The sequence below is a fragment of the Mus musculus genome, chromosome 2, assembly GCF_000001635.26.
Source record: "Mus musculus strain C57BL/6J chromosome 2, GRCm38.p6 C57BL/6J".
Taxonomy (NCBI): domain Eukaryota; kingdom Metazoa; phylum Chordata; class Mammalia; order Rodentia; family Muridae; genus Mus; species Mus musculus.
In genome coordinates this window covers 69,893,022-69,912,277 of record NC_000068.7, presented here as the reverse complement: position 1 = coordinate 69,912,277, position 19,256 = coordinate 69,893,022, and the positions used below count along the sequence as shown (strand labels likewise).

General features: G+C 41.5%; 1 protein-coding gene across 9 annotated transcripts in view; it reads right to left on the bottom strand.

Moving 5' to 3' along the window:
- Ubr3 (ubiquitin protein ligase E3 component n-recognin 3) overlaps window positions 1–15,346 on the bottom strand; it is a 127,079-nt gene extending 111,733 nt beyond the window's left edge. For 6 of the 9 annotated variants that reach the window (XR_003953713.1, XR_003953714.1, XR_374518.2 and 3 more), the window contains exon 1: window positions 14,439–14,983. Coding sequence is in view for 6 of the 9 variants with exons in the window: in XM_006500116.3 (XP_006500179.1) it covers window positions 14,439–14,983 (545 nt within the window). In the remaining 3 variants the exon portion in view is untranslated. Of the gene's footprint in view, window positions 1–14,438 lie in introns of all 9 variants that reach the window. The other 3 variants (NM_001303033.1, NM_177783.6, XM_011239758.3) reach the window with 2 other exon arrangements.
- Window positions 15,347–19,256: the final 3,910 nt, after the last annotated feature.

The following is a 19,256-nucleotide window of genomic DNA, read 5'->3' as shown; positions in this document are numbered from 1 at the left end:
TAAGAGCACCGACTGCTCTTCTGAAGGTCCTGAGTTCAAATCCCAGCAACCACGTGGTAGCTCACAACCATCCGTAAAGAGATCTGATGCCCTCTTCTGGTGTGTCTGAAGACAGCTACAGTGTACTTACATATAATAAATAAATCTTAAAAATAAATAAATAAAATAAAGTGGGTGACAACAAAAAAACACAAGATTTACTAACCCAGGAATTTATAACTTACATTAAAATCCCAACTCACTATTCCTGCAAATTTGAGGTATAGCTCAGAAAACATGCTCGGTTTATATAGGACTCTGGTTAGATTCCCAGCACCAAAGTAAGGAAGGAAGAAATCCATATAGACACATATATCTAAATGCATATACACCTTTAACACAGGCAATCCACCATCTCCTATTTTCTCAATAAGAAAAAAAGGAGTAATACAATTTGCAGTGTTACAGTCTCCGTTTGTAGAAATTTAACTCTCTTTCACTTTACAGTAAATTAGAGAATGAGCAACTGAGTAGTTATTAAAAATAAAATTATGACAATATAATAATAGTTTCAGAAATAGAGATCCTCTCTTACAGCTTTTCCTACTGTTCACAAAATATTTATCAGCGTTTATTCACAGAATCTTATAACTACAATTCTTTTTATTTTTATGATTTATTTATTTATTTTATGTATGTTAGTACACTGTGTCTCTCTTCAGAGACACCAGAAGAGGGCATTGGATCTCATTACAGATGGTTGTGAACTACCACGTGGTTGTTGGGAATTGAACTCAAAACCTCTGGAAGAACAGTCAGTGCTCTTAACCACCGACCCATCTCTCTATCATCACTACAATTCCTGACAATGGCTTTTTTTTTTCCTTTCATCCTTCCTATACACTATACTCGCTACATAAATGTTTGGAAATTTCAAAAAAGGAATGGGGATGTCTGTATATAATAGGAAATTGCAGAGCTTGAAACTCTGATCAAAATATTGTTTATAGCTTAGAGCAAACCCTAATTGATAATAGATAAGTCATTGCTAGACAAAAGAGGAAAGTCCACACAAATCAGGTGCCACCTACCTAACTTCCCCCACAAACCTTGGCAACCCTGCTTCCTGCCCTGGGGCTCATTACTGCAGTTCCTAACGGCGTCAATTTCTCAAACATTCCTAATTAACTCCTTCCTCTCAACTTTCAGCATGAAATTTAAATGATTAAGTGATTGTTACATTTAGACTAGTATATGATAAAGAAAATGTCTGGGCTAGAGAGATGGCTCAGCGGTTAAGAGCACTGACTGCTCTTCCAAAGGTCCTGAGTTCAAATCCCAGAAACCACATAGTGGCTCACAACCATTTGCAATGAGATCTGATGCCCTCTTCTGGTGTGTCTGAAGACAGCTACAGTGTACTCATATATAATAATAAATAAAATCTTTTTTTAAAAATGTCATAGTAAAACCAAGAACATATTATTTATATTCATTCGTTCATTTTTCTTAGATTTGAACAAGATCTTAATAAGTAATCACATGTTTCTTAACAATTTTACTTGTTTAGAAAAGGAAAGTAAATTTTAAATTCAAAAAACCTACGGCTATAGTACAGAATTCAATCATTGTTTTTCTTAAAGAGACAATGTTTTATGCCTTAAAGTCCATAATACAGTCTGTTATAAACATTTAGTGTTGCTTTTATAAAGTAAAAGAAAGCATGAGGCCTAGAGAAATGGCTCAGCGGTTAAAAGCACTGACTGCTCTTATGAAGGTCCTGAGTTCAAATCCCAGCAACCACATGGTGGCTCATAACCATCCGTAATGAGATCTGAAGCCCTCGTCTGGTGTGTCTGAAGACAGCTACAGTGTACTTACATATAACAATAAATAAATCAGCTGGGCATGGTGGCGCACGCCTTTGATCCCAGCACTCGGGAGGCAGAGGCAGGCAGATTTCTGAGTTCGAGGCCAGCTTGGTCTACAAAGTGAGATCCAGGACAGCCAGGGCTATACAGAGAAACCCTGTCTCGAAAAACCTAAATAAATAAATAAATAAATCTATCTGTCTGTCTGTCTGTCTGTCTATCTATCTATCTATCTATCTGTCTATCTATCTATCTATCTATCTTTGGGCCAGAGGGAGCAGGGCTGGAGTGAGTGGAGCTGGAGCAAGTGGAGGTCCTGAGTTCAATTCCCAGCAACTGCATGATGGCTCACAACCATCTGTACAGCTACAGTGTACTCATATACATGAAATAAATAAATAAATCTTTGAGGGGGAAAAAAAGGATGCGTGAACAATATGTAAACAAATGAGAATGTAAGTTTTTATTTTTAGGGCAGGGGAGACACAGTCTCACTGTGTAGCTCTGGAACATAGCTGTCCTGGAACCCGCTATGTAGGCCAGCCTAGCCTCAAACTCACAGAGATCATCTGTTTCCCAAATCCTGAGCACCTCATCCAAAGTGTGATGTGATCTAATCAAATATTATTCTCATAAATAAGCATAGGACTTTTGGATAACAGCTTGCCAACAAGGAATCCAAAGGGTATATAGCCAGAGAAGAGAAAACACAAAAGTCTTCTAAGTAGTAATCAAACTAGCCCATCACTGCATTGCACTATTAATCCAGTAGAGTCCTCTCAGACTGTAGAACGTCTTCCTGAATCTGAGTCCAAGGTGTAAGGTACATCTCAATCCCAAGAGAGCTGGGAGCAAACAATCTCCAATATGAAAAGTCTATGTGCCTAAACATATACAATAACTCCAGTACAGGAGGCAGGGGAATAGCATGAGGTGCGCAGTAAGATCTCCCTCACAGTAGGAAGTAAAATGAGAACAGGGAGAAAAAGGCAAAGGATTAAGTTTTTAAAATAATATCCACATACACCCTCTACACACATACACACACACACACACACACACACACACACACACACACAAACTTTTGGGACAATGGCTATCATTGAACTCCTGATCCTCCTGCCTCTACATCTCAAGTCCTAGGACTGTGCCACCACATATTATTTCAAAATGCATTTTTAACTATAAATACAGTGATTTATGTAAGTTTAAAAGATAACCCAGCATCAGAAGGCAAAAGCAGGAGGGTTTTTATGACTTCCAGACCAGCCAGGACTACAAAGTACCCTGTCTTTAATTAGTTTATTATAATTATATTTTTTTTTAAAAAAGAAGAAACTAAACATGATAGATTTCCAGGAAAATCTATACATGAAATTTGTACATAAACGAATGAACATGTACCAAGTTTGGGTCCTTTTCTAAAATGTGATAATTCTCTCCCCAAAATGAACAGAGCAGCACATTTTCAGAGAACAAGAAGACAACAGAAATATCCTTAGGTGACTGGCCCATAGAGTTGGGGATGTAACCAAGTGGTACAAGTCTTAGCATTAAGACCTTAAGTTCAATGGCGAGGAGAGAGAAGGGGGAGGGAGATGAACTTAACACCCAAGACTGTACTAATTAAATATGCACATAATTAAAGGAATTTAGTGTATCATTAAAAATATATTTGTTTTCCAGGAAGGAAGACAGGCAATATCGCATTTTCTTCAATATACTTTAATCAAAACACCACTTAAATAAATCTTTTTAAAAAGAAAAGAAATTCAAGTTAGTAGTCAATCAAAGTTGTGGTCATGGTAGTTACTAGTTTAATTACAGAAATAAGCTTTATTAAGCTTCCTGTAAGTATTTTCAAAGTTGAACAGATAATGGATAACAACTTTTGCCTACTCAAATGTACTATAGATAGAAAGAAGATCTTCAAAGTCCTCAGTATATGGCATTTTAAAATGTTTTTTGTTTGTTTTGGGGGGGGGGGGTCGAGAAATCTGCCTGCCTCTGCCTCCCGAGAGCTGGGATTAAAGGCGTGCGCCACCATGCCCAGCTAAAAATGTTTTATTAGTATAAGGCTTTTCATGACAGTGAGACAGGTCTGCTCCTGGCAGCACCCCCATTCTACTTCAAAGAAGATGATGAACATAGAAGAACCACCTTATGGAGTTTGCTACAAATGTGGCAAACTAGCCACTGGACAAGAAACTGCCCTTGCTTCAACTGCTGACAATATGCTGTCCAAAATGGACAAACAGGACACAGGGAAGTTGACTGCTGAGCTTTGTCAAGACAAGGTAGGCAGTCCTTCACAATTCCTGCTTTATATAAAAAGTCTATCAAGTATTCTGGGCCAGAAAGCTGAAGATGATGCTCCAAGGACAGAGGAGCCATGGGCGACTGCAGGCAGCCAGCAGCCTCTGTCGTGTCTGTAGTTTTAGAAGCTGCTTGCTCTGCACTTCCTGCTTACTCAGGTAAGGTTTGTCCTTTGCAGATCTCAAACGGAGTTAAAGACTAGATAGTTACAGTCTCACAATTAAGCTTAAGGTATTTAAGATTCAAGATATCGGGGCTGGTGAGATGGCTCAGTGGGTAAGAGCACCCGACTGCTCTTCCGAAGGTCCAGAGTTCAAATCCCAGCAGCCACATGGTGGCTCATAACCATCCGTAACAAGATCTGGCGCCCTCTTCTGGAGTGTCTGAAGACAGCTACAGTGTACTTACATATAATAATAAATAAATCTTTAAAAAAAAAAAAAAAAAAAAAAGATTCAAGATATCTATTTAAAGCCTAAGAAGATATTTACAGGTGGATAAAGTCCAGTTATGATAGAAAATGAATTAGGTACAGAACTTTGGACTCACCGAGATATGATAGAAAACACTTTCTCCAAGGTTATTAAATATATACATCGACTGGACATTGTGAATGTAATTCTTACCTGATGGTTTTCATAACTATTCTTATTGTGTATAGCTTATTGATGTTAGAGAAAGAGTCTTTTATTGAACTAAAGAGGGAAATGTAGGGATGTTTATATGCACAGGGTGAAGCTCCTGATTGACCTATAGCAAAGACAGGAAGTAGGAGTCGGCAGACAGCGAGGAGCGAGGAGCTCTCGGATAAAGTAGATACTTAAGATTTGCCATCCAGGGCTGGAGAGATGGCTCAGTGGGTAAGAGCACCCAACTGCTCTTCCGAAGGTCCAGAGTTCAAATCCCAGCAACCACATGGTGGTTCACAACCATCTGTAACGAGATCTGACGCCCTCTTCTGGAGTGTCTGAAGACAGCTACAGTGTACTTACATATAATAAATAAATAAACCTTTAAAAAAAAAAAAAAAAAAAGATTTGCCATCCAAGCCGGCGGTGGTGGCGTATGCCTTTAATCCCAGCACTTGGGAGGCAGAGGCAGGTTGATTTCTGAGTTCGAGGCCAGCCTGGTCTACACAGTGAGTTCCAGGACAGCCAGGGCTATATAGAGAAACCCTGTCTCAAAAAAAAAATAAATAAAGGAAAAAAAAAAAAAAAGATTTGCCATCCAGACTCAGAGGAAGTCGGGCATATAAAACCGAGGAGAGATAACCAGCCATGTAGCAGGACATAGATGGGATAATTGAGTTACAAGCTATTCGGGGAACAAGCCTAGATTAAGGTCTAGGCATTTGTTGATAATAAAATGCTAGCCTCCGTCCAAGTGGATATTAAGGAACTGGGGCACTGGAAAAGCAAGAAGTTACTGAAACAAAACAAACAAACAAACAAACAAACAAAGAAAATAGGAAATAGATACCAATGAATTTCAGGGGGCAGGAAAACAGAAGGAAAAAAAAGAAACAATAAACCAAAAGCAGATCTGTCCTTAGTGGCAGGGAGGCACCACAGCTCTATGCAGCCCACAGCAGCCTGAGCTCTTTTCAGAGAACTCGCTACTCAGGCACATTCAGAATTATTGTTGTCTCTGACACAGAAACTAATTACAGCAAATATGAAGCAGAAATACGGTTTATTAAAATAGAAAGAAAAGAATAAGAATAAGAATAAGAAAAGAATAAGACTCACCTAACAGCATAGATATAGGCGTCTCAGAGAAGAAACACAATTTATTAAAAAGACACTCAATAAGACATAGTCAGATGTGGCCTATCTTCAAGAGACTTGCAATTATATCTTAGCATTAGCTTTATATACTTCTTTGGCTACTTTTGATTTTCATGGCTTTAAAAAAAAAATGAGGTTAAACCCAGTAAGATGCAAACTTGAGCCACGGGGCTGAATAAGAGGGTTAGGAGCATGTATCCTTACTGTAAAGACTGAAAGATTTCTGGAAAACAGCAGGCTTATAGCTATGAAAGGAGAGAGGCCTCAAGCTAAGCTGATGTGAAATAACTCTTGATTCTCAGCTGGCAAGAAGCTTCAACCAGATCAGGTTAGGGACTCCCTTTCCTTTCCATGTCACCAAAATGTTCTGTGCTTCAATTCCTCCTACCAATAAGAGGCTGAAAAAGCCTCAGGTACAAGACCTTAAACATAAAAACCTGCATGGATCTGACAGATTTCCGCATAATAGCCAACTCCAGAGAAACAAAGAAAAAAGGGGGGACAAGGGTGAGACTTAGTTTTCTTACCAAAAGCAGCTCCAAAGCACACATGAAGGTGGTAATGTCTACTCCTCACCCTGGTAAGTACAGTCCTATGTGTTCATCTTTGTAATTTTGCTCTATTCAAATTGTTTCATAGTTTAAAATAGTTTTAAAGTATTATAATGATAAGAGAAAAATAATTACAACTGAGAGGATTTCCAAATTGTTGCTATACTTAAGATGCCACAAAGTACTCTACCCACTGAAATCAGAAATCATGTCTACACTACTTCAGGTACATAGTAATAAAAAAAAAGACAAAGAATACAGAAAAAGAACTTAAGTTTTCTTCAGCTCTTCTTTCTCCCAGCTCTTACATCATGAAAGGTATCTTGCTACTTTGTTTGAACTGATAACTTCACAGTTAGATGTCTATTTTATTAGAGAAAATTCTAAATTCATAGGTAAGAATATTTTACAAGTAATCCATGCAAATATATACAGGCATACATTAATTTAAGAGATTCTCTCTGCCAGGAGTGGCAGTGCATATGCCTTTAAATCTAGCACTCAAAAGGCAGAGGCAGGAGAATCTAGCCCACTCTACACAGTAAGTTCAGGATAGCCAGGTTTACAATGTAGCCCTGTTTTTAAAAAATAAAATAATAATAATAATTCTAATACTTTCTACCAATAACCATATTGTATAACACAATTATCTAATTTACTTAAATGTCAGTATGTGTAAATAGGATACAAATGGGAGAGTAAAACCATCTTTACTATCAAATTTGTATTGAGATGTCATTACTTGAAGTATAAGCTAAGAATAAACAGAAACTGTTAGGTCATAAAGTCACAGACTGAACCACAGCTTCACACATGTGCTACACACGTGTTGCCTTATGGATGAGTTCCATTCATTGTGTACTAAAACTCACACTGAGCTTCTTCAAGGACAGGAATGTAAAAAGTGCAGTAAGGATAATGGAGAGGAGCCGCCAGCACAAGGGAAAAGCAGACAGATTGGCATGTAGGTAGTAGATATCATACTGAGACAGCTAAGACAATGGTACCTTATAGAATAAGGCATGATGTGACAAAGGCCCTAGACTCTGATGGTAACAGACAATGGGAAGGACCAAGTGACACAAAACAAAAGAACAAACCTTGGTAACAAAGAAAGCAGCAAAAGGAATGGGGAAAGAATACTATGCAATTTTAATTTCTCTGATTTTCCAATTTTCCCAAGGCATAGGACAACAAAGACCAAAGCCACAAAGTCATAAAAAAGAATAATACCTAATGGCACTAATAAAATAGTGACAAACTAATTCTGTGCCTCAACATAGGGGTTCCCTACAGCATCATCCAAAAGAAGGTAGGCTGGATGTCCAGTCTAAGGCATGCGCCACTATTTCTTTCAACAGGTTAACTCAGAAAAGGGGAAGCACTGGCCGAGCTGGCAGAAGTTCCTGGGACCAATTGTAATAACATGATGACATCTACCATCAATGGAAAGGCAACATCTCAGGTACAAAATCCACAGCTTACTGGAAAAGCCACACTGCCAAGCTGGAAAGGGGGAAAGGCTATACAGAACCCACGAATAGATTGCTACCACTGCTGAGTTTTCTGTGTGAAATTAAAAATATCTATGAAAATCAAAGATTAAAATTTTATACATTACGTGGGCCAGGATGGAAAGAAAGCAACGCATACACTTAGAAGACTGGAAATTAATTTCTTTGAAATATACAAGTTGTAGAGCCGGGCAGTGTGGCGCACACCTTTAATCCCAGCACTTGGGAGGCAGAGGCAGGCAGATTTCTGAGTTCGAGGCCAGCCTGGTCTACAGAGTGAGTTCCAGGACAGCCAGGGCTACACAGAGAAACCCTGTCTCAAAAAACTAAATAAACTAAATAGCAATATTGACTACAGTAGTATTTATAACAGCCACCCCCCAAAAAATGCAGTGGAATACGAAGCAACTTTCTTAAAAACGTGAGAGAGTGATGATGCCTATCTTTAATCCCAGCACTCAGGCAGCAGAGGCAGCTGAGTTCAAGGCTAGTTGTGCTTCAGAGCACTGACTGCTCTTCCAGTGGACCCAGGTCAACTCCCGGCCCATCTGGTGATCCAAAACCATCTATAACTGTTCCAGGGAACCCAAGGCCCTCTTCTAGCATCAGGCATGCAAATGGCCCACAGACATGTATTCAAGCAAAAAACTCAAATACATAAAACAGGAAAAAGAAAAGGTTTTACAAGAAAGAAAATGTACTATGTTCTAATATGAGACACAGTCCAATACATGCTGAAGAAAATAATGAAAAGGAAGAGTATTAACCAGATATTCACCGTCTCCACTTAAGCAAACTACCTAAATATTCCAACAAAACAGCTAGACATACAGTTCTTGCTAACATCTTCTAAGTACACAATTACAGTCAAATGAAAATGAGAAAGCCGGGCGTGGTGGTGCACGCCTTTAATCCAGAGGCAGGTGAATTTCTGAGTTCAAGGCCAGCCTGGTCTACAAAGTGAGTTCCAGGACAGCCAGGGCTACACAGAGAAACCCTGTCATGAAAAACTAAAAAGAAATAAAAGAAAAAAAAAAAAAAAGAAAGAAAATGAGAGAAATCCCATACTGGGAAATGGAATGGACCTGGACCTCTTTTTTTATCCACTCATATTTCTTTTATAGCCAAAAGAGTTACTGCTTTTGACATTTTTGACATAGGGTAGTGGGGAAAACTATCCTAAGCCCTCTGAAAACAGCTGCTATGAATCTAATAATCAATGCCATCTCCTGAATAATAAAGCAATATAATCTTAGGGCAACTACTATCAGCCCAACTTAACATTTAGGAAGCATCTACTGAATGCATCTGTGCTGGCCTCTAGGGTACCCCCGCCTCCTTTTTAAGGACCTTAAAATTTGGGAGAAAGTAAGCAAAGTGGCAAAAAAATTATATGTAATTCATGATAACATATTTAAAATAGTCAAAATACAGCAAACTTAAAGGAATGTATAAAAATCACAGTTCTGTTTAGTATTCCATCACAGCCTAGAACTAGCCAGTCAGAATTTATTCTACATTTCTCATCACACTGTTTGGCTTTCATTTGTCTTGTTTTTAAGATCACCCACCCATCAACTATTTATGACAACCATTACACTTACTCTATAGTGCTCTTGTGCAAGTGGGAAAGCAGAGGTGCTTCAATTGCCAGCACCACAGATAAAACGTCATATTGCTATACACTATTTTCCTTGTCGAGATTTGTTTTGTTTTGTTTTGTTTTGGAGACAGGGTTTCTCTGTGTAGCCCTGGCTGTCCTGGAACTCACTCTGTAGACCAGGCTGGCCTCAAACTCAGAAATCCACCTGCCTCTGCCTCCCAAGTGCTGGGATTAAAGGCATGTGCCACCATGCCTGGCTTTATTTTTATTTTTATTTTTACTTTAAGTTTGTGCATTTTACCTGTATGTATATATGCACCACATGTGTGCAATACCCCCAGAGACTAGAGGAGAATGCTGGATTCCCTGGAACTAGAGTAACAGTGGTTGTAAGCCATCATGTGGGTGCTGGAAACTGAACCCAAGTTCACTGCAAGAGCTATAATTACTCTTAAGCACTGAGACATCTCCCCAGCCCAGGTATACTGTTATTAAAACTATAAAAACATTCCCATATTCTTTGTGATATCATCTCACAAATGAGTTTTCAATTATCTCTCTCTTTGTTTCAAGTATCTGCTAATTCTACTATTACACTGACAAAAGGAATATTACTAAATCAAAAAATAGTTGTGAAGTGGTAGCACTTGCCGTTATCCCAGCACTCAGGAGGCAGGACGAGCTCTGTGAGTTTAAGGCCAACTTTGTCTATAGAGTGGGGTTTTTTTTTTGTTTTTTTGATTTTTGGGTTTTTTGGTTTTGGTGTTTTGTTTTTGTTTTTGTTTTTAGGGCAACCAGCCAAAGGTAAGTAGAAAACTCTGCCAAAAAAAAAAAATATATATTTCTATAATTGCAAATGTGTAAATAAAATGCTAGTACCATTATAACTGATCATCTCCAGTCACACAACACCTACCACAACAGTCAGACATTGCAGTGGTGACGCACACTTAATCCCAGCACTCGGGAGGCAGAGGCAGGCAGATTTCTGAGTTCGAGGCCAGCCTGGTCTACAGAGTGAGTTCCAGGACAGCCATGGCTACACAGAGAAATCCTGTCTCGAAAAACCAAAAAGGAAAAAAAAAAAAAAAAAAGGATGAAGACACACCATGATTTCTTCCTTTATTAAGTACACAGACACAAGGATAAAGCATAGCTCTGGGATAGAGCATATTCCTAGTAACAAATAAGGCCTAGGGTTCAATCCTCAGCACTGCAATTGATCAATACAGTAGTCAGAATACAGGGAAATGCAATCTTTCTGAGACTGTGTAACAGGTGGGATAGATGCACTTTATGCTAATGAAAGAGCAACTTCAAAGTACACAAATTCTCAGTCTTCAGCAAACTTTAGGGACTGTTTCCAAGGTAACACAGGTCTGCCCACCTGGAACACAGTTATAATTTGTTGATTTCTAGTTCTAAAATAGTTCTAGAAGCAGCATCTTAGTCGATAATCCTGACCATCACTATCTATCCCTCTAAAAGCAGGAGAATAGGTATTCAGACCAAATTTCACCAAAGCCACTAAGTTGTAAAAATTTCAGAATAATCATACGGGTCCAATTCGGTCAACTGTTCAGTCTTGTCCATGAAACTGGACATGGCAACTCCAGGAACACACAGGCAAGAGTTGTTTCTCCAAGACACAGATTTACAATTAAATCAATAAATAGATAACTGCTACCATGGTAAAAATAAATTCCCTGAAATCTCAATAAAAATACCTGGACCTATCTACAGCATGGAAACCCTAAATGAGTGTTTGTATTTCTTTTTCTTTCTTTTTTTTTTTTTTAATTCATTATATGTAAGTACACTGTAGCTGTCTTCAGACACTCCAGAAGAGGGAGTCAGATTTGTTACCGATGGTTGTGAGCCACCATATGGTTGCTGGAATTTGAACTCAGGACCTTCGGAAGAGCAGTTGGTGCTCTTACCGGCTGAGCCATCTCACCAGCCCCGTGTCTGTATTCTTAAAAATAAATAAATAAATAAATAAATAAATAAATAAATAAACAAACAAACAAACAAACGTATTAGAAGCTGGGCATAATGACTCACAACTGTAATCCCAGCATTTGGAGGAAGGCAGGAAGAAGTCTGTGAATTCACAGCCAGCTGGAGTTAGACATTAAGACCCTGTCTCAAACAAGAAGAGGAGGTGGAGGAGGTCCCCAACATGGTGGCTCATACCTATAATTATAACACTTGAAAATCAGAAGCAAGAGGGTCACTGAAAGTTCAAAGCCAGCATGGTCTATACAGCAAGTTCCAGGAACCTATCTCAAACAGACTAACATTATTTCCACTTCCACAATGAAGCATCATAATTTTAAAATGACAGATTTGCACTTCATCCAGAAAATTTGATTATTACCACTTTGATCCAAATTCCAGAAGATCCAACATTATTTCATTCTTAGTTCCCCTGAATGCTAACCTAGAACAAGAAGTAAAAATGTCTTTGTATCTGTAAGAGACTGCTCTAAGTCATCTGTGACTTGACATCCCTCTTTTAAAAGAAGTTCGACAGGCCAGCAGGATGGCTCAGCATCACACAAGCTCAACTACCTAAATTTGGTCTCCAGAGCCCTCATAATAGTGTAAGGAGAAAGCTGACTCCACAAACTTGTCTCCTAACCTACACACACACACACACACACACACACACACACACATACACACACACAAAATACATATACATGAAATAAAATTTTATTTTTCAATTGGAGGTTTTAAAATGAGATTAAAATCAAAAGGACAAAACAGTACTGAGCAGAAAAACCAATACAAATAGTATTGATTCCATAGGATTGAAGGTGTAACAAAGTGGGAGAGTACATTCTTGGTCTGCCCAACACCCCAGGTAAATGCCCCAAAACAAATTAAAGAATGCAGTTTAACAAGGGCAGTAGGGGAAGTGGCTGAAAGGTCAGCATACAGTCAGCAAGCCTAGCTTACTTACCATACTTAACTTACTGCACGATTTTTACCAAGTTTTAAAATCTGTGCCCTGTTTTCCTTTCCAATGGGAATAACAACAGCATCTCAAATTTGTTAAAGATTATATGAGTTAAATTATGTAAAGCAGTTAAAATTTGACAACTTCCACCAAACAGGAAAAAATCTAAAGTTTTAATAACACTGTTAAAGAAGCTACTGGTGCCGGGCAGTGGTGGCACATGCCTTTAATCCTAGCACTTGGGAGGCAGTGGCAGGTAGATTTCTAAGTTCGAGGCCAGCCTGGTCTACAGAGTGAGTTCCAGGACAGCCAGGGCTACACAGAGAAATCCTGTCTCGAAAAACCAAAAAATTAAAATTAAAAAAGTTATTGGCAAACAGGCCATTCCATACAGTAGTTATTACAAGACTTAGGAGGAACAATTTTTAAGTCCCACTTTTGTAAATTTACCCCAGTGATATTCTTCTACAGGTGAGAGAAGACTGGTACACCTAGGTTTTTATTTTATACTAGGCCTCTCCTTGCCCATAAAATGACATTGTTAAATCAAGGGCAGCAAACTCACCGAACACTGTATAGTTGTCTTTACACTACAGAATCAAGAACCCACAGAGAGGGAAGATGCACAACCATGTTACCTTCTGCATGAGAGGAGACAGCAGGACGAGGAAACATTTACTGTTGCTTGCTTTGGACTGAGAGAAACTAAAAGCAATGAGAAGGAACTGGCAGATGAGAGACCAGAAAGGAGGAAATTTTTCACTATAGGTTATTTTGGCTTTTATATTCAATAATATATAAATATTAAAATGCTAAAAAGCCAAAAAAAAAAAAATCCAGCTCTATTTGCTAGCCCTGATTATTACTCTTTGCAGGGTCTTGCTAACTCCTGAATCCTTTTTCTTAGTCCGTCTGCTCAGAAACTCTTCTCCAGCCTCTAACTCCTATGTAAGGTATGTAGTGTATGTGGATTAAGGCATAGGTGCCATGGCACACCAGGTGCACTGCACGCATCAATGCGTTTGTCAAAGATGCATGTGTCCAGTGTCTCCTTTTCGGCGGATGTTCTCGCATTAATGAATAAGGCGCCCTTAACTAGATAAAACCCAGCAGCACTTGATTCCTAATTCGCTCAGTGATTTCCTCCTCCTTCTGGTGTAAGGCGTATTCTATATCTGACGGCTCAGGGGCCCAGTTCTCGGTCACTTCGGCATATCACATACTCCACTGACAGCTCAACAGTCCCTTTTTATGCAAGCCCCTCCCCTTCCCTCCTCCCGCAACCCCATTAGCTCCAGAGCTCTGTCCCTCACTCCGACAGACACACAGACACTTTTCCCCCCCACACACAAGGGTCCTAACCTGCAGTTGTAAGACCCTCCCCCTGGCCCTCGGCCTCCTGTGACCCAACTGACCCAATTCAGATCCCAAATCACTCCCTCCCAGTCAATCTAAATCACTTCTAAGGCTCTCCCCAGAACCAGGCAGGCAGCTGTACACCCTTTCGCAACAAGTACACAACTGACAGCTCCACACCAGATTTAACCCCAGCATCCGCTCCCCGTCCCTGCCCTCTCGCCCCACACACTGAATGAACCCTTCTCCCGCATCGCTCGCCCACCCTGACCTCCTTGAAATTTCTCAGCCTGGTTCCCCGCACATGCTCTCCTCTCTTCCCCACCCCCTTCCCACCAGTGACAGCTCAGTCACCTCCAACCCCTTGCGCGCTCCCCCAAGCTTCCCCTGGCAGATGCGGGTCGGCTCCCAGGGATCTCCCCCTGGGGCTCCTCCCCCCCGACCCCCGCAAGATCACACGGCCCGGCTCGCCTCGCCTCGCCAGGACTCCACTCACCCGCTCTCCCGCATTACGTTGCTGTCCCCGCAGTCGCAGGCGCCCCCGGCCTGGCTGCGGAACATGTTGAAGTCGTGTCCAGTGTGGTCGCCCTGGTGGAAGCACTCCGCGCACAGCGACATGCAGGGGGAGATGCCGCACGTCCGGCAGCGGTAGGCCACGAAGTTGGCCGTCCAGACCAGGCCGCAGAGCGCCGCGGGGTCGTAGGCCCGCACGGCCGCGCAGAACTCCTCGTAGCCGCCGCCGCCGGCCAGAAGGCACTTACACCACTCCAGGGCATCCTCCTCCGCCTCGCCCGGGCCGCCGCCGCCGCCGCCCGCCGCCTCCTCGCCGCCCGCAGCCCCGGCCAGCGGCCGCTCGGCGTTCAGCACCCTCTCCAGCAGCGCCTGCAGCTCCTCGGCGCCCGCACGGTTATCCGGCCGGCTGAGAGCGGCCTTCAGATGAGCGGCGGTGGCCGCTTTGTCTAAAGCCAGCCCCTGCGCCGGCGCCTCCGGCTGGGGCGGCTGCGGGTCCCCGACGGCCGCCGCGGCCGCCGCCGCCGCCATGATGAGAGCTCAGAATTTGCAGAGTCCAGGCCCCCGGCTCCTCCCGGGAGGGTGGGGGAATTGACTGCTGCGATGGCTCGGCCCGCCCAACTCTCGCGATACCCGGCGCTGCAGAGCACTTCTGCGCGGTCCCCGCCCCTGGCCACGCCCTCCTGCCAAGCCCCGCCCCTCGTCGGGCTCCCCACCACCACCCACCAGGCTGGGGCTCTGCTCCTATGGTCTCTCTAACCTGTTGACTCCCAACTTTCAAAAGTATTACTTACACAAGAACTCGGCGCAAAGACAATCTTTAATAAAAGTGGTTTCTCTGTAGTCGGGATGTATGTGATGTATGTAATGTATGAGAGAAGAATAAATAAAAAGAAAAAAGATAAGTGGGTTTTTTTTTTCTTTATTTGCCTGGAACATAGGAATTAAACACAACATCTACCAGATGTATTTTAGGCATCCATATCTGGTCTTCAGATGTTGATTGCTGTTATCAGAGACTTAATTACTACTGAATTCCTGCTGTTAGTGAAGCTGCCTCCTAAATACTTCCCCTGAATCTCCTAAAATAAATTTTTTTTAAGGTAAGATTCTTTTCTTTTATTTATTTATTTTTTCCTCTTGATTTGCTTGGTTTGGTTGGTTTGGTTTGGTTTTTATTTTTTGAGACAAGGTTTCTCTGTGGAACTCGCTCTGTAGACACAGATCTGCCTGTCTCTGCCTCCTGAGTGCTGAAAATTTAGGGGTGCCCTCCACTGCCCACATTAAAAGTAAGGTTGGGTTTTTTTGTTGTTGTTGTTTTTGTTTTGTTTTTTTGTCTTTTTAAAAAATTACATTCAAGTTATTTGTTTGAGTAGAAGTCCTCCGATACACATCTAATCAGAGAACACCTTATGGAAGCTGGTTCTTTATTATCTGATTTCCTGAGGATTAAACTCAAGTCATCAGGTTTGGCAACAAGCACCATTTACTTGGCCCTCTTGTTATCCTCTTACCCAAACTCTTTACTGGAGAGAAGAACCAAGCTCCTTACGTTATCTCTTCAAAATCCACCAACATCACTGTTTCTCGCTGTCCGGATCAGAGTCAAAGACAAAGAGACCAGCCACTGGAACCCATTCACCATTCCATGAAAGTTTTTGGTTAGTTTGCTTGCTTCTTTACGAGTTTTAAGACATGTCCTGCGGCCCAGACTGGCCTCAAGCATTCGGTGTAAACTAAGATGACCTTGAATTCCTACCTCCATCTCAAAGTGCTGGAATTATTGCACTATGCCTGGTTTACAGGGTCAGGGGTTGAAACCAGAGCACCGTGCATACAAGGGAAAAACTACAACTGAGCTACATTCCCAGGGTTGCTGGAGAGATGAGTCTGGTTAAGAGCACCAGCTGCATGAGCCTTGAGAGTGTGGGTCACTCTCATACAGGCAAACAGGAGTGGGGAGGGGGATTGGTAGAGGGGTAACCGGGAAGTGCGATATCATTTGAGATGTAAACGAATGGAATGAGTAATTTTTTTAAAACACTAGCTCCTCTTCCAGATGACCCAGGTTTGATTCCTCGCACCCCGATAGTAGCTCACTAACTTTAAATCCAATTTCAGGGAACCCAACGCCCCCTTCTGGCCGCTGCGTGCAAGTGCTGCACAGTAATACACCAATGCAGGCAAAATGCCCATACGTAAAAAACAATTTAAAAAATTAAAAGGTTCTGATGTATTCAATAACTATCTTAAGCAATAAATTCTCATCCCCGCAGCCTTACTAACTGATCATTTTCCTGGGGCTTTGGGGGTTGCAATGGGGTGTTTTGTTCTTTATTTTTTTTAATTAGGTATTTTCTTCATCTACATTTCCAATGTTATCCCAAAAGTTCCCCCATACCCTCCCCCCACCCACTCCCACGTCTTGGCCCTGGCGTTCCCTTGTACTGAGGCATATAAAGTTTGCAAGACCAATGGGCCTCTCTTTCCACTGATGGCCGACTAGGCCATCTTTTGATACATATGCAGCTAGAGTCAAGAGCTCTGGGGTACTGGTTAATTCATATTGTTGTTCCACCTATAGAATTGCAGATCCCTTTAGCTCCTTGGGTACTTTCTCTAGCTCCTCCATTTGGGGCCCTGTGATTCATCCAATAGCTGACTGTGAGCATCCACTTCTGTGTTTGCTAGGCCCTGGCGTAGTCTCACTAGAGACAGCTATATCAGGGTCCTTTCAGCAAAATCTTGCTAGTGTATGCAATGGTGTCAGCGTTTGGAGGCTGATTATGGGATGGATCCCAGGGTATGGCAGTCTCTAGATGGTCCATCCTTTCATCTCAGCTCCAAACTTTGTCTCTGTAACTCCTTCCATGGGTGTTTTGTTTCCATTTCTAAGAAGGAGCAAAGTGTCCACACTTTGGTCTTCGTTCTTCTTGAGTTTCATGTGTTTTGCAAATTGTATCTTATATCTTGGGTATACTAAGTTTCTGGGCTAATATCCACTTATCAGTGAGTACATATCATGTGAGTTCTTTTATGATTCGGTTACCTCACTCAGGATGATGCCCTCCAGGTCCATCCATTTGCCTAGGAATTTCATAAATTCATTCTTTTTAATAGCTGAGTAGTACTCCATTGTGTAAATGTACCACATTTTCTGTATCCATTCCTCTGTTGAGGGACATCTGGGTTCTTTCCAGCTTCTGGCTATTACAAATAAGGCTGCTATGAACATAGTGGAGCATGTGTCCTTCTTACCAGTTGAAACATCTTCTGGATATATGCCCAGGAGAGGTATTGCAGAATCCTCCGGTAGTACTATATCCAATTTTCTGAGGAACCGCCAGACTGATTTCCAGAGTGGATGTACAAGCTTGCAATCCCACCAACAATGGAGGAGTGTTCCTCTTTCTCCACATCCTCGCAAGCATCTGCTTTGTTCTTTATTTAAAAAAAAAAAGATTTATTTCTTTACATATATGTATCTGAAATACTTTGTCTTTTTAAGGTTTACTTATTTATCTTATATGTATACAAGCAAGTACACACCGTAGCTGTACAGGTGGTTGTGAGCCACCTTGTGGTTGCTGGGATTTGAACTTAGGACCTTCAGAAGAGCAGCCAGTGCTCTTACCCAACGAGCCATCTCTGAAATGTTTTGTAACTCAGGCTACCTTCAAACCAGAGCCTCCTGCCTTAGTGCCAGGGTTATGAGCTTGTTCCACCACTGCGGCTGGTAACGTTCTAGAGGGCAAAGACCCTGTCTTCCTCCTCACTGCTTGTGACACTCACATACCTGTCTGATTATGGCTAACTGGGAATTATTACAGTGGGCAACGCTCCTTGAGTTTCTAGTATGTACCAGCTCTTTAATGTTTATTTCTTTTAGCCTGTTCTATCAGCCTGTTAAGTAAGTGCTAGCAGAGGAAACAACCTTTACGTAGTTCACATGCTCCAAAGCAGGCAGCGCATCTGTGTTCTTCCCGGGACTAGCCTCAGATGTCCCAGGGAGCAACTGATAGCAACCTGGCAGACATTTGGTAAGCTAATTTGCTGTATAAATAAGGCAAGGTAGAGATCTTAGGGGCCTTGATAAATGCAGATAAAGAAGCTTTCCTGGAATCTTTTTTTCAAGGGATGGGGGTGGGGGGATGGGCCATACAATAGTATAATAATAATAATAACAATAACCACAACCACAACATTCTGAGAACTACATGTATACCTCAAAATAAGACCAGTTTGCAGAGGAATTAATGTAGGCCAAACCCTAAATGCACAGTCATGCTTTTTCCCAAAAATATTCTAAAACATGAGCTGAGAAACTTACTAAAAATGTTCTTGTTTCAATATTAAGCAAACAAGAGAACTGCAGAAAGTGCAGCTGCAAAGTCATTTCCAAGGAGGTCAGGAGAACCCCCCATCCCTACCCCCCACCCCACCCAGCAAGGTGGCCACTGACTGTAACCAATGCCTGAGAAGAAAAGGCAGGAAGGCCAGAAATTCAAGGTCATCCTCAGCTATGTAGGGAATTCAAGAACATTCTGGGCTACCGGAATGTGTTGAATTCCCAAAAGTCAAATTAAAAGATAAAGCCAGAGCCAGGAGGTGTACACCTGGAATCAAACCTGGGTCATCTGGAAGAGGAGCTAGTGTTTTTTTTTTAAAAAATTACTCATTCCATTCATTTACATCTCAAATGATATCACACTTCTCGGTTACCCCTCTACACCCTTTAACCCCAGCACTTGGGATTCAGAGTCAGGTGAATCTCTTGAGTTCTAGGCCAGCCAGGTCTACAGAA